At 37.0% G+C, this 26,373-nt stretch overlaps 4 protein-coding genes across 4 annotated transcripts in view; 3 read left to right on the top strand and 1 right to left on the bottom strand.

Moving 5' to 3' along the window:
• LOC122399113 (protein Wnt-7b) overlaps positions 1-17,479 on the top strand; it is an 82,825-nt gene extending 65,346 nt beyond the window's left edge. The window contains 6 exon segments of the mRNA XM_043399537.1: positions 12,840-12,954; positions 13,863-13,934; positions 14,087-14,174; positions 16,123-16,298; positions 16,509-16,836; positions 17,315-17,479. Coding sequence (XP_043255472.1) covers positions 12,840-12,954; positions 13,863-13,934; positions 14,087-14,174; positions 16,123-16,298; positions 16,509-16,836; positions 17,315-17,479 — 944 coding nt within the window.
• A 3,035-nt stretch (positions 17,480-20,514) lies between these two features.
• On the bottom strand, positions 20,515-22,118 carry LOC122399115 (regulator of microtubule dynamics protein 1-like). The gene is made up of 4 exons (XM_043399539.1): positions 21,900-22,118; positions 21,491-21,688; positions 21,179-21,427; positions 20,515-21,065 (listed from the first exon to the last, which is right to left on the bottom strand). Exons 1-4 carry the CDS (start codon positions 21,987-21,989, stop codon positions 20,712-20,714), a joined length of 891 nt encoding a protein of 296 aa, XP_043255474.1. The 5' UTR covers positions 21,990-22,118; the 3' UTR covers positions 20,515-20,711.
• An 868-nt stretch (positions 22,119-22,986) lies between these two features.
• Positions 22,987-24,660, top strand: LOC122399114 (retinol dehydrogenase 13-like). The gene is made up of 6 exons (XM_043399538.1): positions 22,987-23,183; positions 23,338-23,503; positions 23,627-23,735; positions 23,840-24,154; positions 24,248-24,455; positions 24,519-24,660. The coding sequence occupies exons 1-6, from the start codon at positions 23,107-23,109 to the stop codon at positions 24,619-24,621; spliced, it is 978 nt and encodes a 325-aa protein (XP_043255473.1). The 5' UTR covers positions 22,987-23,106; the 3' UTR covers positions 24,622-24,660.
• A 580-nt stretch (positions 24,661-25,240) lies between these two features.
• Positions 25,241-26,299, top strand: LOC122399117 (tetratricopeptide repeat protein 9C-like). The gene is made up of 2 exons (XM_043399540.1): positions 25,241-25,334; positions 25,414-26,299. Exon 2 carries the CDS (start codon positions 25,436-25,438, stop codon positions 26,297-26,299), a length of 864 nt encoding a protein of 287 aa, XP_043255475.1. The 5' UTR covers positions 25,241-25,334; positions 25,414-25,435.
• Positions 26,300-26,373: the final 74 nt, after the last annotated feature.

The following is a 26,373-nucleotide window of genomic DNA, read 5'->3' as shown; positions in this document are numbered from 1 at the left end:
TGGCTCGCGAAAACCCCTCGAAAATCGCTTCAAGGGGCAGGGGAAAAAATAAATCATCACCGTGCGAGGTAATATCTAATAAACGACAAACAACTGGAAAAAATTTACGAACGCTACCCTGAAGATTTCAACGAATTCTTTTCTTTCGTATTTTATTGAATTTTTCCATCTGAATTTTAAATTTTGAAACGCAGTAAAATAAAATCAGAAATCATTGCGAAAACAATTTTGTCTTTGTCTGTTGTTCGTTGTAAAATGAGCGATTGTAAAACGAATTTCTGAAGCGCGAGATATTGGTTTCAACAACACCCGATACACCCAACCGTAATTTCCAACACCCACAATTTTCACGGACGACGAGGCACGCTCGAAAATCGTTGTTGCGAGCATTAATTATGCGAGGCTTCGAGGAAAAACAAATTCCCCGCGCGTCCAAGCATTCTCGTTATTGGGTGTTGACATTTTGCCCCGCAGCTCGATGAAACTAGAAACGCGCTGATTGCGCCAAGTTCAAGCCACGTAATATTTCTGCTTGCAACTTTATTCTGGCCCATTCGCGAGAACGAATGTTCGACAATAAATTTCCATCTTGCCGCGGCACCCACACGCCTGGATTCGGCCTCAAGACAAGCCACTCAACTCGCCTTACAAGAATCAGTTTCAATTCATAGCTGTCCGCGATCTCGCTTTACATAGTATCCGTTACAGAGCATGTGTCCTGCACGAGGAAAAAAAAGAACAAATGTAAAAAAGAATACACGCGAAGAAAAACGAATCGAATGAAAGATTTCCATCGAATCGATCGTAGATAAAACCGCGAGAAGTTTGAAGCTGTCCGCGCGTGCTTCTTGCGTCAGGAAATTTCCAGCGCTACTTCGCCGAGTTGCAATTTATTTTGCAACCGATTCGTTCGATTTGGCGAGCGGAAAGACTAGATAACTTAAACGAGCAATACCTATGCAACTGATTAAAATATACGATTACGCGCGAATGTGTTCCATGCACAGTGTGATTCCAGAAACAAGCTTTAGCTCTTTTCCACGCGAAAAAATCAAATCCTACAACGTGGACAGTTCTTTAATATTATAATGCAACTTTCTGCGGATAAATAAGTTCCTAAATTTTTATCGAAAATGGGTAACTGGAGCAACATATGTGAAAGCGAGGAACAATGAAGAATAAATATCTCGAAACACTAACCCACGAATGCGTATTGAATTTAGTTCATTGTTAAAGTATGTTTAAGTATAGTGGGCTGTGTCTAGCCATAGTGTTCCTTGTTGATCGAACTTATCTAAGGATGGTAATGAGCAAGTTCATTGGAATATTCAACCACTCGAGTCGATCTATGCCCACATGGTACGGCACAAAGTGATCTATCGTTTAATCCGGAAACAATCTAGACGACGTAGCATTACACGTGTTTAATAAAGTTAAACTTTGCTCGTACGACCGTGTTAATTTATTTACCGGTTATTCGACAAACGAGCAATTATCTACATTATTTTATAATTCGATCGAAACATTTACTGTGCATACAAAGTCAGAATTTTTTATTACATTAAATATCAATCTTGCAGAGGGTAGAATGAATTTTCATAACTTTTCGAAAGCAAACGGTGGTTACGTTAAACGTGCACCGATGTTTGTATATTCGTATACCTGTTTCACTGTCGAGCACACGACAATGTGAAATCTATTGAAGCAATAGAGAGTTTGTCGAAACGTTTCTTATGCTAATACGTAAAATCGATTCGAAAGAAAAATATCCTACACTTTATTAACACTCCGGGCATGTTTAAGAACAAGCACGAACGCTTCACATTATGCTGACATTTCACAAAGGTCATTATACAGATGTCAACACGATGTTATCTATTCAAATGCACACCTTCCAGGTTGTTATAACATTTGAATGCTCTTTAATGAAGTCGATTACGATTCTACCTTATTAGAGCTGTCATCGGTTCCATTGGACAACAGTGTCAATAGAAAAGCACGCGTGGCGCTGGCTCGCTGTTATCAAAGTGGCAGTAAATTGGAGCGAATTATTGGCACGAGCTGCACGACTCGATGCAAAGCTAGAATCGAAAGTGCGGTGCACAGGGGAAATGTAAATTGTATTGACATCTATCGATTATACGGAATATTGAATTTCATCAGGAATATCGAGTACGATCTAAGAAAAGGCTATCCAACAAACATATAGAATTACGGGACCGGTTTGCGGTAGAGAACACTATTAAATGGCGCGCATAATAGCTCGATATCGTGGAAAGTTCGATGCTGAAAACGTTCCTTATCGCTGATCAGTTACTCGACAAAGGGTTACATTATTTAAAAAAAAAATAAATTTTGTAATTCACGATACGTGATACGTACTGTGTATCAAAGTAATCGTATTGAAATCATTTTCCAATCGTTTTACTAATTTAAATATTGTAATATTTAATAACTCATCGATTAAGCCCAGAAGTTTCACGCATATATCATTAAAAGAATCAGTTCGAGAAAGAATAGCTTAACGATTATGCTAATGAAAATCCCGTTCCCCCGTTAGGTTCAGACTTCGTACCACGTATCTTAGAATGAGATATTTTTTCAATTCGATCGGCAGAATGCGAGTCAATACATAGATATTAAGTACAAAAGGCTTCATTAGCTCGCCTTGTTCTTAGACTAAACGACGATGAAAGAGTTCTGGTCAGCTTAATGCTAACCTACACGAGGGTCTTAAATTTATCCTCGAAGGATGCTCGGATCAGCCGCGATTTGAATGGATCAGTGAAAATAGAATACAAAGTCTATAATTATCTGCATCGTTACGTTAACAATGGCTATACCTATCAAGTTGTTCATCACATATTTAATAAATTTTTCTCTATTATTTAGACAAGTCCTGAAAAGGACCCAAACAATTGGTCGAAACGAATACGTTGAAATTAAGATTTGTTCGACAATAAATATATACCTTTTGAAAAGTCTGTTTTTAATAGGAAAGGATTGCAATAACATCCAAGAGAATTAGAAATGTTTGAAAAAATCGTTAAGCAATACACACAATTTTTAACCCTAAAATATTCTTAAAAAATAGACATTAACCTCTAATCGTTGGTATATCTGTACTAAGAGAACGAGTAGTCTTAATTTACTTTTTCATTTATCTTGAGTTAATGCTTTCACATGAACGAATTAGGATTTACATAATATATTCGTCTAACCTATCGCCTAAATATCACGTCTATGTTCACGACAGGAGAGTCAGTATCTCACGACGCAACAAATGACCCGCGAATTCCCATCGCATGCGCGATGTGAACGCATAATTGAGTTTCGTTACGAGCCACTTCTGAGGCGATAATGGCGTGGACTTTTTGCGGTGTTAGGCTACACAAGAAAATACTGCTCCGCGTTACCACGATGCCTTTCGTGTTAATGACTGAAGGCCCAATGCTCGCGTGCAGACGAACAGAATTAATTTCAAATTCGGAACACCGGTGAGTCACCCGACTAACCTGACGAAGAAATGGCTAATGACTAACTGTGGTTAGCGACAGGTCGCCCGTTTTGCAAGTCACTCCCTGGGAACTGATTCTAGAATTGTTTCTGAGAAGCAAATGATTCGACGGAAATCCTTTTCGACGAGGAAAAATTGTTTACATTCTTCTGAACTACGCGGAACAGGCCAATAAGTAAATTACTCGTTTGTGATAATTTGCTTACTAAAAGAGTACATTCTTGTTGACGTACAGTAAGCTCTTATATTACTGTAGGTTAAACATAGAGCCATAATAAATGGTTCCAAGATTGAGACGCGTGTTGTTATAAAAGTCATACGGACAAAAAATTATACCTCTCGCGCTATTCATGGAGAACTGGTTTCTGAATATCCCCAAACTGTTAATAAAAAAACAAAAAACTGAGGAGGAAGGTGGTCCTCATCCATATTCTGCATGGGAATATTCAAGTTTGGGATTTTCATGTGTTTTCCCAGACGAAGAAAAATATGGCTATCTCTCATACATAATTTTGTAGAATTTCAACATTAAAATATTCGTCATAATATACATTTAAAAAGCTTGAATGTTTCTGTTGCTCTCATTACCAAAAAATCTCCTGTATGGAGGTTCGTCCTGAGTATAAAGGGTTTTTAAAAAGCCGATTGTCAGTTTTATGTTTTCTTGCGGTTCGGTTTATCGAATCCGTTACGAGGAAAGCCGGCTTATCGGAGTATTGTCTGTTGAGCACTTTGGGTTAACCTCAGAGTAGATAAATGCTATGCTGTTGTGACAATTTGACACGTGATAACGATCCAACGTCACGCATAGTGAAACACACATACTTCGACACAATAATAGCAGTCCTCAGTAAGTGTAAGGAGCACAAACTACGTGCTTAACGTCAAAGTACAATTTAGAAAAGCATTTTAATTTGTTCCTGACAAGAACGATCAAATAGTTTTATCCTATTTACTTTTAGACAAAATTTCACAATGTCTTTCTAGATTTCGACTTTCCTGCAGTTAAAAATAACGAATATATAAACCGAAAGAAAATTAGAAATCACGAAGATTGTTTCTAATCATTCAAAACCGTATGGTAAGAAAAGTAATAATTCCTTATGGTCGTGAGAGCGATACAAAAACAAAGATTTATTACGCGAATCGTTTCTAATAACTGTGATACTTTCATCCTTTCTAATGACCCGTAATGATTTATTAAATAATTTCTAACGACCGCGATATTCTCCCGTGAATAATTTTTACAGAGTTTTCCAAAACATTGTACTAAAAATGGTCCATAAGTAAGAATGGTTATGGTTAAAAAGGATAAAATCTAAACGCTATTTAATAAGAAATATCCCACATCTAGCATTGCAAACCATTCACACAAACTTGGCCTCGTGAATCATTGCAAAGCATTGCCGTAACAAATTGAGCGAGAGAAATTTGATGGATCGTATGTCCATTTGCGATTCGTTGGTCACTTGCAACAGAAACGAATAGCAACGATCATTAGTAATCTGGGCGTGAAAAATCTTGGACTAAGCGAAACTGTTCACCACTAAGGTATTCGTTAATAAAATTAAAAAATAGATTTTTCTACGAATTCTTTTAAAATCACCTTTGAAAACAAATGCACGAACATAATATGATTCGTTTTATTCGTGTTTCTTCTTAGTTGTGCGGTCTTAGATCCACCTTTGCATGCCCGAATCTTGTTCGACGAGCATTTAGTCCTAAGTTACGACTCCTAACTAGAAATCCCAGCCAACCTTTGCCCTCCTGGGGCAAGGAGGACGCGGGGCGAAAACGTCGAGAGGAGAGATTCGAGAAGGCCGTGGTATTTTATTGCGCGACGCGATACGATCGTGCTCGTTACCTTTAATAAGATCGCTCGCGAGGCATAAAATCGCAAGGGCATAATAATAACGTCCTGCTAGCGCATCGCCGGCCACGAACAATGTTGTTGTAGGTGGAAGTGTGACGCATCACCGTTTGAAATACTGCTATCAACGTCATAGCACCGGCGGCTGGACGTTTCGAGTGGACGCGGGACGTGAGATTTAGCGCTTGTCAGGCCCGTATCATTCCAGTTTTACCGCCGCTGGCGTTTCGAATGGCTCGTATATCGCGCCCTGCTAATTAGCGGACAGCTAATTAGCGTGTATACTCGCTTTTGCAGCTCAATCGCGCCGAATTCTCGTCCGCCGGACACGAAACGTCGCGCACCGCTCCGCGAACGATCGACGTTTAAGGCGCGAATCGCTCGAGACTGGTTTCCACGAGAATTCGATTCGATCGAACGAAGACGTTTCTCCGTCTCGTATGCGTGAAACTGCGTACGTACGCTCCGTAAACGTACGGGTTAATATGGTTTAATTGCTCCTCGGTTAACACGTTCAGTACCAATGCTGGCAAACGACATCCGGGAATCCGAGAATAATTACTTTCAAAGTCCAATTTTGGGGATTAATTTCTTTAGTCAATGTGTTATGGTACAAGGAATGTGAGATTGTATCAAAGAAAAATTTATATTAGCCTCGAAAATAGGGAAAAGCAATTTTGAGAAAATTTTTATTTTCATAGTGGGATATTCTTTGTTTTAAACTGAGTAACTTTCATTCTTGTTAATTTTTTGTATCTTCAAAAATGACTGACATATTAAAGGTTTTATGGGTGAAGCGGACTGTTGTTGGAGACTTCAATGCGTGGAACGTAGTGTTGTTGGAGACTTCGATGCGTGGAACGGAGTGTTTTACTCGCGTAAAAACAGAGTTTAGATTTCGAATTCGTATTTTACTAGCTTGACTCGTTTCTTTTGATAATTGAGTCTCTTATAATCGACGTTCTAGTCTTTTACCGCCGCAAGTGTGAAACGAGGTTAAACAAAATCGCGCCGCGGACCAAGTTGTCTTCCGGTTGGAGAGATTTCGCTATTATCGAACGTACGCGAACCCGAGGGATAATAAACTAACGCTTTTGCGACGACGTAAATCATCGGTAAGCCGGCGTAAGTGTGCGTTACGTCTACCGCGACTATGGATCGTGTGAAAGTAGATCTATTTGCCAGCATCTCGTAGCACAAAGTATTGAAATATGGAGTCCTTTCGGCGATAACACGAGTTTCTTCAAAGCCTTAAGCATGGAATTTAACAAGAATGTAAATGTCATTATTCGCGGAGGCTGCTGAGTTCGCCAAATGATAAGTCGATGTCTTTCTAAGGTCTAGAAATATGAAACATTAGAAGGAAACTTTCGAAGCTTTTTTAAAAGCGTCTTTTCCCAAAATTTTTTAGGATATATTGTTCTAGAGGAACACACTAATCAACGAACTTTGTATACATCAGTATAAACGTCGTAGATATTGTTTGTCAAAAATACAGATTAATAACTCGCGATTAACGCTCCCTCATTAACGAACTCGTTAAGTCGACACGAGCACGCGGTAGTCGAACGATGCCGTGACGAAATCGAATTCGTTATTAAATTTAAGCTCGTGGCACGCAATCACCGTAAACAATCGCCCACGCGTAGGATGCTGCCGCTTATAAATTTCCTAGGCCCATTACGGTAGTCGCTTAAAACGCGATGATATAAATTAAAAGTTGTCCGGGTCCGTCGATTGATTGCGACTACGAGCCTTTCCTTTTTCAGTCTCGTGTGGTTTATTGCTGCAACCGACTACTTACCGCTTATGGGCCGATTTAGAACGACGTTACATCGATTACAGTCGAGGAACCAACGTCGTACATATTAAACGAACCATTACAAATTTCCTGCGTTCCAGAATTTTATTAAATTTATTATTTTATTAAAACGAGTAATCAACGATTTGAAACGACAAGTGAGACTTTTGTAAGGAGTTTAATCTTAAAAATTATAAAAGAAAACGCAGCACGAAGTCGGGTTCAAAGAGTACAGGGGTAAAAAATGGAACGCACGAACTGTTTCGGCGGCACAGTATTTCATGTCGCGCTCGGTGGAGGCTTCGTTCGGGCCACGCGATCTATAATATTTTCAAGACGTTTGTAAGTAGACACACGCGCAACGCGGCATGCACACAGTCTTGTACAACGCGCTATACAAATAGATTGAGGTCTACCCTTCGGAATCGCCATGAGTCACAGCCAAATATGGAAGCGGTACTCATTTGGTGCGTTCACAATTTACAGCTGAAATGAATTTATGGAAAGGCCACCTCTCTTTTCTCCGCCCATTGAGAGGCCGCCGACGCCGCGTACGCCGACGAAACGATAAATTTCCCCGTTACCGTCTTCCGACACTAAATAGATGTACGCGCTGCCGTCTTTTGACATAAACGCTCGACATAAATTCATCAGCCTTGTGACCGATGTGCCCGCCTAACTGTCCCCGGCGTCACCGTGCGCACAATCGACCGTCCGCAACGCGAAAAAATGACCTGTTTGTTCGCTAAATCGGAGGAACGCTCCGTTGAACGACCCTTCAAGGCGACAACGGTAGTTTTATTGCCGGGGAAAGATGGCAATTATTGCTCGGACGGGTCCTCCTCGATTATATCCTTAATATCTTTGCTGTGTGCGGCAATAAAAGGAAAACCGAGCCGCGTGACAGCGACAAAACATCGTAAAACAATTTACGTTTGGAATCTGACCACGCAAGGTCAAAAAAATACCACATTTTCGTTTCATTTACGATGCGTTTCTCGTATTAAATTTTAATAACGCTAGGTTTACGGTTTCAGATTCTAAACTTGACGTAACGATACGAATGTATATTCTGATTAACAGGAAAACTGTATTTTAACTGACAACGCAAGTGCAATAAAAATATGCGCAACGAATGGCGGTAAATCTAGCGTTAATTCGTCGGGCTACTGGAGACTTCAATGCGTGTATATGCTAATGCAGAAAAGGGAAGAAACGAAAGAGTAAAAATGCGTGGCGCGGTTGAAGTGTTTCTTTCTTTATTTTTTCTAATTTTAATCCCTTCGTGCAATTTTTGAGTTCGTTCGATGGGGAAAAGCTTGTTTGCGAAAAGATGGTCGGCGTTATGGCGTAACTACCGAACGGTATTTATATTTGAATTTCTCTTTAAAAGTACATTATCGATGTAAATGCAAATATTACGCGGAATGTGGCAATTTAATTTGTCGAATCACTTTGCTTTCAACGCGGCGTTCGATACGAACTACCGCAAAATTCATACCGGTAAAAGTATACGTTGCAATAAATTTACACGTGAAAGTCCAAGGTATCGATAGTAAACGTTTCTAAAATAACGGAAATTCTTCCTTGATACGTTACTTTTGTAAAAAATTCATTTTTTCTTATTCTTTTTAATCTGTGTCTCATTTGTTTCGTATTCTAATGATTTCAATTTTCACGTTAGATTCTTATCTAAATGGGGTATCAAATACACAAGGTATTGTGAAGATGGTAGTGTAACCAGTTTTCAAGGTAGACATTTCTATCTATCAGAAACGAAACTTTCTTCTCCTTTGAAAGGGGTGAAACCACTGTGACGACTTAAACAAATCGAAATGTTTTTTTATCTCTTTTTAATGTTTGGGGTCCTAAGAATGACTTCCTAAACTGTTAAAGCAAAATTCGCAAAAATTACGAAGTTGTGACTAATAAATCCCTACGTGCAACTGAAGCTACTGTATCGTAGATTTAAAAAATTGCATGATTTCTTGTTTTAGAATTTGCAGTGAAAAATTACAAATTTTTGAAAGCCACTCACGCTGGTTCCTATCATGCCTATAATACTTAATATTTGTACACCAAATTTTTACAAAACCCAGTACAAGAAACGTACTTTCGAGAACATTAAACACTTACTAGAAAAAGTTTCAAAGTTACCCTCGAAAAAATTCTTGAAAATTGCCTTTGTTTTCAGTCGTCGCAGTGGTTTCCTGACGAGTCCCGATAAAATCCATTTGGAATCATTACGCTCGCAAAAGCGTCGTTGGGTCGTATAAAGCGGACCGGTAACCCTCGTTACCACCGAATCGTGTTTTGTCACAACAAAAGGGGGGAGCAAGAAAGGAGAGCGTTGTTCGCGGATGCAAACATCGAGCAACGGGGTCCCTTCTTCCCGATCGTTTCGTACTCAAGGATGTCGCGTGCTACATAAATTGGACGCATCGGGACACGCGGGAACGAGCGGCAGATACCGATCTTCGAGCTGGCGTCTTATAAATCAACGAGTCGATCGCGGAGAGATACCGATCTCGGGCTGCGTTATAAACCGTGGCTACGTGCTGCCCGAGCGATCATGGCGCCCGGGCGTGAAACGCGCTCGTTTTCTTTTTCCGGACGTTCGACCGCGAGACGAAGATGATGCATCCGCGCCGAAGAGACCGATCATCGACGATAAAAGAGCATAAAGGGCTGCGTCGCGCGTGTAGGCAGCTGCACGCGATGCAATTTATCTAGTTCCCGGCGTATCTTGTTGCGTTCGCGCGTCGTCCTTCGCGCGTGCAGGTAAAACCGTGACAGCCACGATTTAATTAACGGAGGGAAATTAGAAAAATCAAAAGCTAACGCGTTCAGCTCAATCGATACACAGCCTGGTCGTTTTCGACGTTTCATCCGGGGAAACAAAAGCTATTATCGAGAACGTAAGCGCACATAGTCTCGTCCATAAATTCCGTTAGTGAAATTCAAAGTAACGCCGAGGCGATAAATTCCAACGTGCAAAACTCGCAACAGAGTCGAAGCTGTTAGCTCGCAGAACGACGGACTGTAGATAAACAATGTCCAGTTGCAAATAATTGGTATCTGCGCAGCCGCGCGGTGGGCGTGTATGAAAATCGCTGTAATTCGAACCGTGGAAGAGCAAGATTTATAACGTGGTAAAGGTATTTTAAAAAAATGTTCGAGCTATTATTAGGAGCGATTAAGAAGAAGGATTTTTATTTAACGGATAATTCTCAGAAGCCTCGAAATCACTGAGCTACATAGTCGTTCGTTTCTGAATTAATTCGTCAACCTTTTGTAAAAATCAATCAGCCCGACACAGTTTCGTGCGCTTCGTTCCCCCCAACGTGATCATTAAATTTAAAATTCACGGTAAACTTTATGCTTCGCGAGAATACCTCGAACGCGACGTACGCTGTAATTTAGTGCTCGAGCACAGTTACGTAATAAAAATCACCGTTTCCTTTCTTAAATACATATTTAAAAATACGGCGCTCGACGCGAGATGCAACAGCGTGTAGCGAAAAAATTGATTCGCCATTACGGTCCGCGGCAAAAAGATAATTTTGTTTTAACAACACCATGGTTGTTTGATTTCAGATTCGTAGCTAATTTCGAAAGAACAGTCGACATATTTTCTTTGTTGATTTTGGCTAGGAACGTGTTTAACGATGTTAAATTCAGGAGGACGAATGTTTCGCGCCGATCTGGAGATAATTGCGACGCGGATCGTGCTCGATCACGATCACGGATAACGGGAAAAATGAAATCGAATGACTCGCGAAAGCGCACGTAGGTATATTTACTTTCACAATATGCGCTCCGAACGAACGCGTGTCGGTAACTATGAATTATAACCGTGGGCATAACAAACATCGACTCGGGCTGTATTATCGTGCAACCGCGTGTAGGAAGATTCGATGTAATTACAGTTAACCGGGTCTTTTCAATCTCGATGCTCCTTGTCCAGTCGATGACGCGCGAATCGAACCCAGAATACGTTGCCTCTTTGCCGACGATTACGTTGTCGCGCCTGATTTATCCAACGCTTTTAAAAACACTACGGGGAAATGCTTTTAAATGTCCGTCCTCGAGTATTCATATTAAGGGAGTGAAACCATTGCACAAAGTTCATATTGTACCATTCTGTTGGATGTATCTGTTATTAGTCAGTCATAGCAAGAGTTAAGCGTGTAAAAGAATTGATAAAATTGTTCATTTTATGACGATTAAGGGCAGTTTGCCTCCTGATAACAATAGGAATTTTTGTACACCATCTTACAAACTTCGAGAGCAGGTTTCACCCTCAGAACCGATGTATGTTAATTCGTATCGAATTATTGGGTTTCTTAAGAATTTTATAAATTAATTGACAAGTTTTTGGTGGCAAAATCCAACGATGTCCTCGATTTAAAAGTTTCGAAACACAGTAATTCGATTTTCTACGCGCGCGCGCGATGTTGATGGTAAGATCGACGATGTGGAAATCGAGAGAGCGTTTCGAGAGGACCCGTAGATCGGGACCGGCGATAAGATTCTATCGGCCGTGAAAATTGCACTGTCAAAGCGTGTAATCGTGCCCGCGGGCCTGGCGTATGGGTTTTCGAGTTTTATTGCGCGCGATAATTAGGCGTCCGTGTAAAAGGCGATCCTGACGTTCGAATTAAAGCCGGCCGACGAGGCTGATGGCTGCCAGGCGAACGCGAAATCAACTTGGACGCGGGACAGTATCGCGTAGGTGGTTGAAACGACGACCGAGCCGGTGAAAAAAGCAACATCGAGAAGAAAGGAACGCGCGGTAACTCACTCAGCATGGCAAACGAGCTGAAAGAGCTGCGCGGGTAATTAATTGTGCTCGCGCTTTACGCGAGTCTACGTGTGTCGGATGGTTGTAAATTAGTGTGACGGAAACGCCCGGGTGGCGGGGGGAGGGAGGGGGGGCCCAGTGTGGGTTTGCAACGGTTGATGTATCATGCTTGTCGGCGAAACGAAGTAGATCGGTTCGTACGAGACGCGGATCAAAATGTGTCGCGTGTACGCGAAATCGGACTTTGAGCAGCAATACCATTCTCACAACACGAATTTAAAGATAATTTAAAATTTATGTACACGAGAAATTGTATGGCTAATTTTGTTATACATATTTTTTAGAATTTATATAAATGATTTATCGAACGAACTAAAAAATTGTGTATGTAACCATCATTATGGGACCGATTTGGTTCGAAATTCATTGAAATCGAAAAATTGCAACGTAGACTTCTAAATGTGCACATTATTCGCCATTGCACAAAATGCAAATTCGGTTACTAGTCCTTCGATCTGCAACGTTGCGAATTCCAGCGACAGAAAATAATAGCTAATTCTGAAAGTGTAGCGACGAATATCGAAGCAACGAAGACTGTTAGGAAACGTTTTAAGAGAAAGAATGCATCCAGGTGGTGAACGCGATAGAACGATCGTTTTCTTTGGCAAAATAGCTGAAACTGCATTGTCCTTGGGAGTTTGGTAAACCGCAACCCCGTCTGTCGCATACTCGAGGCTCGTTTCTCGTAGCCTGAAATCCCTATACACGTTCCCTACCTACCGCGCAAACTGGACAGACCTGCTCCGACGCCAGAACTAACAGGAAATTTCTCACTGATCTATTTCAGGAAGCAGGGAAGCAGCTTTCACGTACGCAATAAGTTCAGCGGGTGTAACGTACGCCGTGACCGCAGCTTGCAGCAGGGGCAACATCACCGCCTGCGGTTGCGAACCTACCGTAAGGTAAACTGTTCTCTTTGCCTTTGTATTTTATTCGCGCCGGTTAAGTACTCGTTACCGATAACGTGATGTACAGGGTGTTCCTAACCCGTAACTGGTGCACCTGGGTCCTGGGGAACCGAGAGAAATTATGCGCGTACACCGCGGAGAAGTGGGTTTAAGCGTTCCAGCTGGCCCAACTGGTATTCTCTTAACTTTTACGAGACTTTGAGACAATAACGTCGTCGTTCGCAGGTTACCTTTAAATCACCGTCATCTCGCCGACCACTACTTTCCTTGCCAATGCACGATTATCTGCACTCTCGTCTTCCCGTACACAAATAGTAACATATGTCGTACTGTTTGTAATGATTTCAAATATCAAATTAACTTGACTTACCTTTAATCGTAATATAAGCTACATACATGAATAATTGAAATCTTTTAACACTAGAACTACCGGAAGTGGTCAAAATGATTGTAAATAAAAATTTACTCGACTGGATTTTTACAAATTTAAATATTATTTCCATCGTTTATTATATTATCGTTTTAATTTATTTGGCACAAATAAATACACCATAATTATCGATAGTTCTAATGTTAATAGAATTAAATACAAGTAAAATTACTTTCATAAGTAATGGCGTCAAATTAAATTACTGTACCGTAAAAAAGAAAAGAGTAAAACAAGTTCGATCTGACATCGACAAACTACTTACAAAATTGAAAGAAAAAAGGAAATATTCACAATTTTTGTCCAGATCTACCTGTTTTACTTTCGTTTGTAAATTTGAGTTTCAAATAATTACATTTTAGTTTAAATTATGACTCGAATATAGAATCGAAGTTTATACCAAAAATGAGTTTGTCTCTCACTGAATATTTTTAACAATTTACTAACTCACCGGCGTTGATTTGTCGTTTTGCAGAACGCGAAAGGAATTACCACCGAATGGCTGGGAATGGGGTGGTTGCAGCGCCGACGTTACCTACGGAATGAGGTAAGACAATTAGCGTGATCCTTAATGAATTCGTCGTCAGTTCGCCGCGGCTCCCTTTGCACGTGTCAACGTGCGTGTAAAACCTCCATGACGCTGCACGTCACGACAGATGTTATACACGCATGAATTTTAATATTATAATTTAATGTTAGGTTCGCGCGTAGGTTTCTGGACGCGAGGGAGGTCGAGGGCGACGCAAGGAGTCTGATGAACCTTCATAATAATAAAGCTGGAAGAAAGGCAAGTAACATGAATTATTCATATTTCGTAAAACCTGAAACACGAACTTCCAAGTACGATTTAGCAACGCGTGAAATATTATTCGCAGTCTCGCGTACGATTCTCTAATTGCTTCGACAATATCAGCATAAACGATATTAGGCTAACCGTTATCCCAAGTTAAAAAGCTTGAAATAGACTGAAGCTGACTGAAAAATATTGAGAATATTCGCAAAGAAAAATCGAACAATGTGGCTGTCGCTTAGCTTGTATTTATTTAAATAAACATTTCGAACAACGATAAAAATATAACTTTACGATCGAATTACTGTCAGGAATAAATTGCTATATGGTGGCTTTATTGGTTATTTATTATTCGAATAAAGTAGTTTACCCAACTCCGATGTACACACGCTTGACCTCTTTGTCGAGTCCAAAGATTTTTTCGTTGCTATGTTATAAACTCACTATATTATGCTATAAATAAATAAAATACTAAAACGTAATATACGACCGTCGCGGCTGTAAACCTACTTTAAATGTTCAAGAACCTGAAAGACACCGTATAACTGAATTAGGAAAAAGAAAAGGATACCCAGTTTTCCCCCATAAAATTTCCACTTTTATAACTTCGATCTAAATAAATACTACTTCAATAAAAATATTCCTAGAAACGAGTTGTTTTGTTGCTTTCAGTGAAACAGGTATGCCTGTTATATAGAAGTCTAAAAACAACAAACCTAATCATTGCGTAATTACGATGTTACGAACAAAGGCAGGGACCTTGAGCAATCAATAACGACAGGGGTTGCAACAGAAGTAATTGACGCGCTAAGTTCTTAAGAATTATCCCCGAACAATATAATACCCTTTGAGAAACGAACTGCCAGAATTTTATTTTGTCCCAAAGGTGACGACTCGGGTAAATCTTTAAACGATCAGGTAGAAAATTGCATTTGAAGCGCCACGACGTATTTCCCCATTCTAACAGCCTCGTTTCACTTTTGATTTCCCCGTAAATCAGATAATGGCTAACTTTTTCGCTGAAATGTTTAAAGCAAGAAAATACTAAATATTTCGAGAGGAAATTATCGCTGAAAATGGAGTTGGAGAACTTTAAATCCTAAATATCACACGAGAAACTACGTTTTTCCGGGTCTGAAATGAATTTCTTCGAATTCGTGGTTAATGTAAGCTCGCGGTTCCGAAGTGGGGATGGTCGAAACGGTCGAAAATGAAACGTTTACGAGAAAGGATTACGCCGCAGGTAGTGTACGCGAACGTCGGCGTCTTAATTGGGGAAAGTTCGTCGAGCTTTCGTCTTCTTCGATGGGCTTTATTATCGGTTCGGCAATAAAAACGCGCATATATCGTGGTTGTATGATCTGTTGCGCATATAGACGCTACGGTTAACGATTTATTCTCAACGTCGATCGCCTCGCCGCGCCGCATACTTTATGCCCCGACGATTTTTTCAGCCTCCGCGTCTCTTTTGCTCCCCCTGTCTCTTTCTCTCGATAATTCGAAATGTAAACCAGTTTTCTGGTTCGCAACGCGCCGTCGATGGACGGGCAATCAGCGAGAAAACGACGAAACCGCGGCAGGATTATTTCAGTTGCACCGAATCGATCGTCGAATTGGACGAGATGTTATTTCACATACGCGGGCTCGCGAAAGTGTTCGAAGGCTATTAAATATCTGAACGATAAACGTACGCGTGTGAAACTTATGTTCAACATTTGAAACGTATAATGTTTGTAGAAGTTAGAAAATATTCGCTGTCTACCGTGAAAAAGAAAGAATTGCGCAAACGCGACGATCATTTGAATCATTACCGGCTGTAATGGTTTCTGAAACGCGACGTGTAATTCCAAATGTCACGGTTGTGTGTCTAATATAGAATGCAAGGAATCGAAATTACACGGTTCGATTTCCTCCTGGATAACGCTCGAGCATTGTTACATTGCAGATAGTTAAAGCCCTGTTGCAAACGGAATGCAAATGCCATGGCGTGTCCGGCTCGTGCACCGTGAGAACCTGCTGGCGAACTTTACCCAGTTTTCGTCAGATCGGCGACGCTCTGATGAAAAAATATTACAGAGCCAGACCTGTCGTGGCCATCACGCCGCCGCCACCGCCTACGATGCAGGTAATGTTCGTGAAATTAGATCAACATTGCTCGAATGCAACCGATAATAGCAGAAAATTACAATATCGCGTGCACTCTTATCGCTCGAGATCACCTCTTTCGAAAAACGTTAATTACGTTAAAGTAATAGCATTGATATCGTGAAAATTCTTCCAAGGCTTCGTCTTCGTGTTATTTATTTAATTTCGTTCCCGTAACGCGCAGAGTTTGGACACGTTGCACTCGACGTCGGCGGAAATGGTGCCGATTTTGGGCAACGACGCGAAGACCCAAGGGAAACCGAACGACGTTGGAAAGTCTCGACACGATCGACAACCCCCAAAGAAAGCCACCAAACCGAGACGGCCTCACTTGGTGTTGAAGAGAACGAAATCCAGTGGCGGATTGGGCATAGGTCAGAAAAGAATTCCAAAGAGAAGCGAGCTGGTCTTTCTGCAACCTTCCCCAAATTACTGCGAGCCGGACTTGGCTCAGGGCAGCCTGGGAACGCAGGGCAGATATTGCAATCGTACTAGCAGAGGTAAGAAAAACTAAATAAAATTAAGGACTAGCTGAAATTTGTGTCCTGGCACCAAAGAACACTATAAAACATTCTTAAGTAAAAAGAACCACATTTACTTTGGAAAGGAAAGGTATTGAAATATTCTAATGACTCAGGCTTTGTAAACTAAGCACCTAGTGCAAATATTACTCTACCAAATGCACGTTATCTCTATTATCCCTAAACTGTGATTCATACCACTGTACACATTCTGCTACCAAGAAACGTAATTTTGTAACTACTTGGGGAGGTGTAATTTAAGAAAATAAGAATTTATATACAGGGTGTTTGGCCACCTCTGGGAAAAATTTTAATGAGAGATTCTACAGGCCAAAATAAGACGAAAATCAAGAATATTATTTTTCCTTTCGATAAAAAATAATATAATAAAATGATTTTGTTCATGGCACAAGATTTTAATCGTATCATTCTCTAAAACATTACTCATTTATCGTGCATAATTCGCTGTACGATTATTTTTCAGGAACTGACGGATGCGATTTAATGTGCTGCGGTCGTGGCTACAACACGCATCAATTTACAAGAACGTGGCAGTGCAGATGCAAATTTCATTGGTGCTGCCGTGTGCATTGTGAAACCTGCACCGAGCGTACAGAAGAGTACACGTGCAAATAAACGTTCGAACATTTTTGCAATTTCGGCACGCAGTGATGTAAATATTTGCTGGACGTTAACCACCCACAAAGGACTCGCTACTATCCACGGATTCAAGAATTTTGTGTCAGGCGGCTAAAAATAATTTAACGTCGAGCACGTGGAAAAGTTTATGTAAAGTTAACGCGCCTAATAACGATAGTTGATAGAGCGTTCGTTTTGTGCTTGAATCAAATCGACCCTGTACACCTGTGGCGACCGAAACGCACGAGTCCTCGCCAAGCTTTGTAAAGTTTTTGTTATTTAACGTAGAGAACGATGCTCCTAGTACGTAAGTTTATAAACGATATTTAGCCCGTGAAACGAGTAAACGTGAACTAAGACGTTCGAATCTAAACTGCATGTTTTAAACGAGGGTGGCTGCAAGAGAGAAGAACCAGCGATGGGCAACATTTTATTCGAATAAAAACGACTTATTATTTCAGTTATTGGGTTGAGTCTTTATTACACTTTATAATTAAAAGCCTAATATTTATTCAACGAGTAACGATTACAAAGTTGCTCGTCATTTATTTCGTTGTTCGAAATTTTTTCTGGATAAGAATATTGCCCGTCTCTGGTAGGAACTTGAGGATTTTAAAAACTGTATTTAGAAATTATGAGAAATTTAAACGAATTTCCTGATACAATTCAAAACGATTGTGGAGCGAAAATGGAATTCTACTTTATTCCGATAGTTACGTTTGCCATTTTCACTCCACTACCTTTCGTCACATCCATACGCTCAATCGATTAGATTACATACTCAAATAATTATTCAATATTTTTATTCAACATTCCGTATAGATATACGTACGCAAAATGTACAATATCCGTGACTCCCTAATAATCTTAAGCAGTATACTCTTCACGCTTCCTATATCTTTTCCGAGGAACGATTGATTCATCATCCTCGCCCTCGTCCTCGAACTCCAACCCTTCTAAACCGTCCCCGTGCAAGAAAATACTCAAAGCGAAACGTTGCTTGCGACTTACCTTCTCTAATAGCTGAAGCAACAATCGTATCGTGTTGAAACAACACAAAATGTAATTAAATACGAATATAATTATAAGGCGCAGCGATCGACGTGTCGTTTCACTTATCGATACGAATATAATGTATAAATTCTTCATATTCGTTCGACTACATTTAGAGAAAATACTTCGTGTAGCTCATTAAAATACCTCTAACGTTAATGAACTTATATCTACGCGTATAATTACCACTTCAGATCGATCACTTTAATAACCCAGTGGTATATACAGGCTTTCCATGTTTCGTAGAAGTAGCATGTAAATTATTATTTATTAAAAACGCGACCGTAAATTATAAACGTGAGCGATGTACTTACTTGGCTTTCTTCGGCGACTAATAAACGAAACTGCATTTTTCCACGAGAGCGTTGTTATTCTTCGTTCCCGTTACGATTTCTGATTCGTGTCCTTACTGGCAACTGTAAGAACAACGACTGAGAAAATCCGTGACGAACGTCGCGTAAATTGGCCTGTGTTCGTGACAATAATATTATCGAGACGAAAGGTTGTACCTTCTGAGGGCATGAGCCAGGTAGTTGGATCGTGATAGGGAAACTACGGGACTTTTCGTCAAATGAAGGGGCAGGTATGCGGTCCACACAGGGTGTCCTGAAACAAACAATGACCAACTCGTCAAAAACGACAATATAACTGAACGGTGACTATATAAGGTAATCATTTACCACGAAATTGTCATTTTCGGTGCAAACGTGGAGCAGTGCGTGTCGAGGTGTACGTCTCTGACTTTGCAACTAACGTTGAAATTACATTCGAGCACAGAGTAAGTATACATTATTACAACGTTTTTATTAACAATTCAACGATAGTATCTCAACTTAACTTCTACAACGCACTAACACTAAAGTAAACTATTTTACTTCTACAAAATTTGTTAATTAAATCATTTTTTCGATATTAGTTTAATAGAACATTGTAATTTCGAAAAGAAACGAATTATGTGAGATATTGTTTTACAGAATAATTTGAGCACGCACGTATTTATGTTTTTCAACTAGTATCGTAAAAGTTACATATTATTTATAGTTTTTATTATCTCTTTTTTTTCGAATAAACAGTGACGAATATTCGGGGTATTTAATAATACGAAAGATTACGTTACAGATACAAATCTCGAATAACGAATACGATAGAATAATGTTATATCAGGCGATTGTTTAATCGAAAATTCTTTTCTCTTATTTGTTATAGCGTCGCTATCTTTTACTTTGAGCCTTACGATGACGATAATAAAAATTTTTATTTAAAATTTATTTCCTTTTTACAGATCGTGTACTCCGATAATATGTCGAGAATAAATTCGATTTGGAGTCCTTGCCAGTATGGACCCAGTGAATTTCGAATTGAACCAATGCCGGTGATACCATTACCATCGAATCACGTTTTGCTCTACTCCTTTTGCCCGTGTGGTAGACACAGGAGCCACTTTATCGCCCATCGGGACGTAATTCTGACTCAAATGGGAAGACATCAGTCGATGGTCTGGCAGATTCGCACGCAACAGCACCTTTATAGAATGCACGAGAGACAATTACAGACAAGATTTCGTCGATCCGACGATAACAAAGACTATCGTCAAATAATACAAATGGACGAAGAGGAAGAAATTGATCGATAAGGGAAATTGATTTAATTTAGAAATTATACTGTACAATTGTAAATACTGCGATATTGTTACGAATATCTATTATATTAACGCAAATTGTATACGCGACGAAGTACTTTTATTGAAAGTGCTAATTTTGTTGAACGATTGTAGGAGCACTAAGCAGAACGACATTTGCGTTTAATAAAAATTTTTTTTATTTTTAAGCATTATTGTATTTAAAATAATTAATAAATGTAAACATATATTTTATACAAAATATTTTTAAATACATAGTACAGTCACAGTATTCTTAAAGCCTTGAAAGACTATTATAATAATATTGTTAGTAATATTTCTATATAATTGTGATGCCTGTATGAAGTTTTTTTGTGCGCAATATTCTGTCCATTTTCCTGTCATTTACATAGAAAACATGAATGGTTTGGAAATAAAACATTACCATACGAGAACTGCATTGTTACATTTATTGAGTATCCTTAACCACTATTTCAGTTATTAGTAAAAATACTTGGCAATGATAATTAGTAATTATTTTTGCCATGCACGTAGCAGTTAAATTTTTATCTTTCTTAACAGAGATTCTGCCTCTTGTTTAGCACTATGGTCATCATCATTTTTTACTGGATATTCAGATACCATTTTTAAATACTTTAAAGCTTGTTCCTTCTGATTTAATTTTAAATAAGTTTTTCCCAGCATTAATAAATTATGGCTATAGAAATATGGATCAAGTTTCTCTGCCTTTTCAAAGTATGTCACAGCTTCATTAAATGATGAGCTTGGTGGTTCTTGAAATATTATAGATGACAGTTTTCTTTGATGCCACGATAAACAAGAAATATGATAACACCATGTACCTAACATGTACATGGTTGTTGCATCATTCGGATTGAGTTCTATTGCTCTCTGTAATATCATACATATGTATACAAATTTACAAATGATTTGTTTTATAGTATAATATTAAATAAAGCTATGTAAATAGAACAATATTTAAACACAAATATACTATGACATACCAGCATATGTTTCTTGACATTGTATAACTGAGTTATTCGTACTCTTGTGCCTTCATAATTGCATTTACTGTCAAGAATGACTGACATCCATTTATGTACAGCCCAATGATCCTCTTTTATTTTCAAAGCATTAGATAATATGTCATAAGCTTCAAAAATCATTTTTTTTTCTTCTATATCACTAGCATCTTGAGACATTTTATATAATGCTCTGCTTAGACGCCACATAATTTCAACATCTCCACTATCCTACAAAAATCTGTTATAACTTCTAAATCCTACATATATGTATGTAATAAAAATTATATTTACTCTATAATTTGACAAAAGATCATATAATTCTTTATATTGCCCTTGGTCAAACAGTGCATCAGACTTTGCTATTAGAACTTCTTTTGCAGTTATAACCGATTCATTTTCACTTTTTTTTTTGGTAAGGCCCCATATGCCCATAGTAGCAAGCGAAGTTCCAGTACATAACTTTGTAGCAAATGCATATTGATTATTGATCTATCAATAAAAACTGATTAAATACTTTTCTGTATATTAATAATACTTTTCGCAGGCAATTAATACTAGGTTTATATTTAAATGTTCTTTGTGAAAAGGTTAGAAATTATGGAATTAAAAGTAACATCTATATAAAATGAACTTTGAAAACATTATGGTATGCTGGAAATATGGACAAAGTAAATAGTTCCACGTATCTATAACCTCAAACCTTTTGTGAAAACTGAGAACTCCTATGGAAAAATGATCTTTGCAATACTTTCGTATTTTTTGTAAATCGTAAAACTTTCTGTACCAACATTTTAGGTTAAAATATTTAAAAATAGTATAAAAAAGCTAATATAACATATAATAAATTTAAATTTGAATAATAAATCACTGTTAAATTATTGTAATTTATTTTTATAACTAAACGCTTAAACTCCCATCATACGAGAAACACTACTTCCATACTTGGCATTAAATTTTACTCAATCCTCATTCCTCAATCTACTAAAGTCTACTGATATGTTATATAGATATTTTCTATTTGATGTATTAAATAAAACTATTTGATTAACTGAACAGAAGAAACGATATATTAGAATTAGTAATAAGATATTGATTCTTTAAATAGAAACATAGAAATTGTGCATGCTTTTATTATTACCCTAATTTGAATTAAACATCGCTATTAATTGATAATATTATAGTAAATTAGTTTCAATAATAGCTATTTATTAACAAATCTTTGACAGATCCAGCATGAAAGAAAATTTTTATAAACAATTCATATAGTTTACAATAAAATTTCATTGGTCTACTGTGTCTTTATTTAAGAGTTTATCATAGATCCGATGTCCGATGCATATAGCGTTAATAAATACATCATTAATGTTACTTCGTTTTACATATATTTTTTCATATTGACTTTTTCATTGCAAAACTATAATTATTATACATGACTAGTAATTTATGTAAATTCTATTAAATTTATATTTATTTCTCGTTGAAAGTATATGTAATTTATATTTAGAATTAGTCCAAATATGAAGATTATATACATATTTGATTTAATACAAATGAATTATAATATTGATTCACATATCTATGAATAATTTTCATATAATTGAAATACATTTATTTTATTTTCATATAATAGAATGCATTGTGTACTATAAATTGCTTGCATGTACACAAAAATAAGATGAATTGTTAATAAATATAATTTTTGCAAAATCCGTAGTATATCTATTCTATGACAGAGTTCATGTAAATTAAGCTTTAATGTATATATTTCAAAACGCACATGAGATATGCACTATATACAGTCTGTGTTAGGTTATACAAAATAAAATAAACTTGTGGGGTGTTTTAATGGCGTTTTTTATAAGATAATTATAACTAATTCTAGTCGTGACTGTATCATAATTACAAAAATGCGTATGTCTATAGCTAAACCTCTTTATCATTACTCAGTAGCCATAGCTACTGTGGGTGGCTGCTATTTATTGAGGTAATTATATTTTTGTAACATAATCCAATAACTTCAGGTTTTTCTTTAGGTAGATTACATATTGATGAAAAATCCAATAACATAATTTATCATTTTTCATGTATAAAAACAATGATAAACATTAAGTCATATTCATGTATATTATTATTTGTAGGGATTACCTTACTGGTGGTGGGTATGATAATAAAGAAGAATTAAACGATAAAATTGCTATTGTAACAGGAGCAAATACTGGTATTGGCAAAGAAACAGCTTTTGATTTAGCTAGAAGGAAGGCCAAAGTCATTATGGCATGCAGAGACATGAACAAATGTGAAACAGTACTTATACTATTATTATTTCATGTAGAATGTAGAATTCATGACAATATTAAGTATTTTCCATACTTCTAAATTTATGTTATGTTCTAATCATTATTATTTAAAAGTTTTTCTCTTCTTTAGACACGCTATGAAATAGTAATGGAGACTAGGAACAAATATGTGTATTGTAGAGAATGTGACTTAGCATCTCAAGAAAGTATTAGAAATTTTGTAAACCAATTCAAAAAAGGTATGTAATAACATTTTGTGTTAAATTCATTATTGAATCTTAATCTAACAAAATTTTCTTCAAGCAATGTAATAATATAATATGAATATTTTCTTTAATTTTAGAGCATTCGCGATTGCATATTCTTATAAACAATGCAGGAATAATGAGATGTCCTAAAAGCTACACTAAGGAAGGAATTGAAATGCAATTTGGTGTCAATCATATAGGACATTTCTTACTAACAAATTTGTTATTGGATGTTTTAAAAGATTCTGCACCATCGAGAATTGTAAATGTTTCAAGTGTTGCTCATAAACGTGGTAAAATAAAAGTGAAAGATTTAAATAGTGAAGAAAAGTACAATCCTAGTGATGCATATGCTCAAAGTAAATTAGCTAATGTCCTATTTACAAAAGAACTAGCAAAGAGACTAGAAGGTACACAATAGTTGTTTCTAATAAATAGAATAAATAGAATTCTTATTCTTGAATAATTTTGATTTGATTATTATTTTTTACTCTGTTATCTAGGAACTGGTGTTACAGTAAATGCAGTCCATCCTGGTACAGTCAATACAGAAATAGTACGACATATGACAGTTTATAAATATTTCATTACTCGTATCTTTGTAAAACCTTTAACATGGTTGTTCGTTAAATCGCCTAAAAAAGGGGCACAAGTTGTTATTTATTCCGCAATAGATCCATCTTTGAATGATGTAACTGGTGCTTATTTGAAGTAAGTTTTAATATAGTTGGTTAAAAACAATGGAAAATTATTTCAATGCTGTTTTTATTGCAGCATCTACAACATTGCAGATGTTTCTGCCGCAGCAAAGGATGACCAAATCGCAAAATGGCTGTGGGCAGTTAGTGAAAAGTGGACTAAATTAAATTATGTATAATTACATCATATATCATTTAATAATAAAGTGTTACAAAATATTACCCAATTATTGTATAATTTTTATGAAATCAAACACATAAATAGAGCATTGAAAAATATATTTGTTTGTTATGTATTCTAATTCTAAGTTCAAGGAACAAAAATTACTCAAAGTTGAGGGAATGCCTACTTAGTTAAATATCTAAAAGAAATTAATAGATGTACATGCTTCATGTCAAACATTCTTTTACATAATATTTTTCGTTTGAAAACATTGACACAAAATTTTTAAATACAATGTAAAATAAAATAAGAAATAATTATATACTTACGAAATTTCAAATTCTTCATCCTTTTCGGCATAATATCTATTGAAACACATTGCATTTGTATGTTTCTTTCGCACTGTTCTACTTTTAAATAACAGAAAATCACAATAAATTACTTTAAAAACTATTCAATTAATACGCTCTACGACACTTAATTCGTACGTGTAACGGTCACGAATTCAAACTATACAAGTCAAAAGAGGGAATGAAACGTACAGATGCGCGCGCATGCGTTTTAATGCTCTTTCTAGACTCTAGTATTTGCAGTAAATGCAAATTTAAGGTTAAATGACAACGGATGTTCGAAGTGAACAGATGATTATTGTTTATACTTTCTTAACATTATTTGTATGAGAAGTATACACGTATTTATTCATACACATTGCAATTGAATATATACTTTGTACGTAATGCATTATTTAGTAATTTAACGTTAATAGATTATAAATAATTGATAAATTAATAGGCATTATTTTGTATAGGGAAAATTGTTTAATATACAATATGATGCCTAAAGTGTGGGAATCAGCAGATAAACGTGTAAGGAAAGATATAATAAAATCTTGTGAATTTTCTAAAAAACCGACGGAACGTGCCAGTTGCGAGGTTGTCATTGAAAACATACGCGTTGAAAATACATCTCTAGACCAGTTGAAAGAAACATTGCATTTGGACATTTTAGATGGAACAGGTAAAAAAACATTAATAATAGGGGAAGCAAATTGCGAAATAGATAGCTTAGTCGAACGAGCTATTGAGATGATGATGGTCCTTGAAAAAAGTTTAGTTACATTATCTGTATCATTTCTTGATCAACCTATACTTATCAACTTTGAGATAACATTAACTAAAATGCAACCACATAAGCCAATTTGGGAATGGACACCACAAGAAAAATATTTAATAGCATTGAAATATAAAGAAACTGGTGTTTGTTTATTTAAAGAATCTAGGTGGGTAGATGCATTTCATAAGTTTACTAAAGCTTGCAAAATACTTATAACTTTGGAGCCAATACCTGATTTAGAATTGGATACAAAATTAGAAAATGACATTAATAATTTGAGGCTTATATTATATAACAATATTGCTGGATGCCAATTAAATCGTCAGAATTATGAATTGACAATATCTTTGTGTGATAAAATTTTGAGTAAAGACTGTAATAATATTAAAGCATTGTACAGGAGGGGTATAGCACATGGGAATTTAAAAGATTATGACAGTGCTGTCAATGATTTAAAAACTGTTGTTACATTAGAACCTCAGAATCGTGCTGCACAGGCACAATTTTCATTTTACAATACAAAACTAATAGAGACAAATAAAAAAATTGTAAATATGATAAAAAAAATGTTTAAAACATAAAATACAAATATTGTTGTACTTATCTGTGATGAAAGAATGGAATACATTTGTATTTTGTAAATAGAAAAATATGC

The sequence above is a fragment of the Colletes gigas genome, unplaced genomic scaffold (genome assembly GCF_013123115.1).
Source record: "Colletes gigas isolate AHSC1104 unplaced genomic scaffold, ASM1312311v1 Colletes_gigas_Sc00012, whole genome shotgun sequence".
In the NCBI taxonomy this organism is placed as follows: Eukaryota; Metazoa; Arthropoda; class Insecta; order Hymenoptera; family Colletidae; genus Colletes; species Colletes gigas.
Note: the sequence above shows the minus strand (reverse complement) of the source record. Positions and strands in the feature narration are given on the sequence as shown.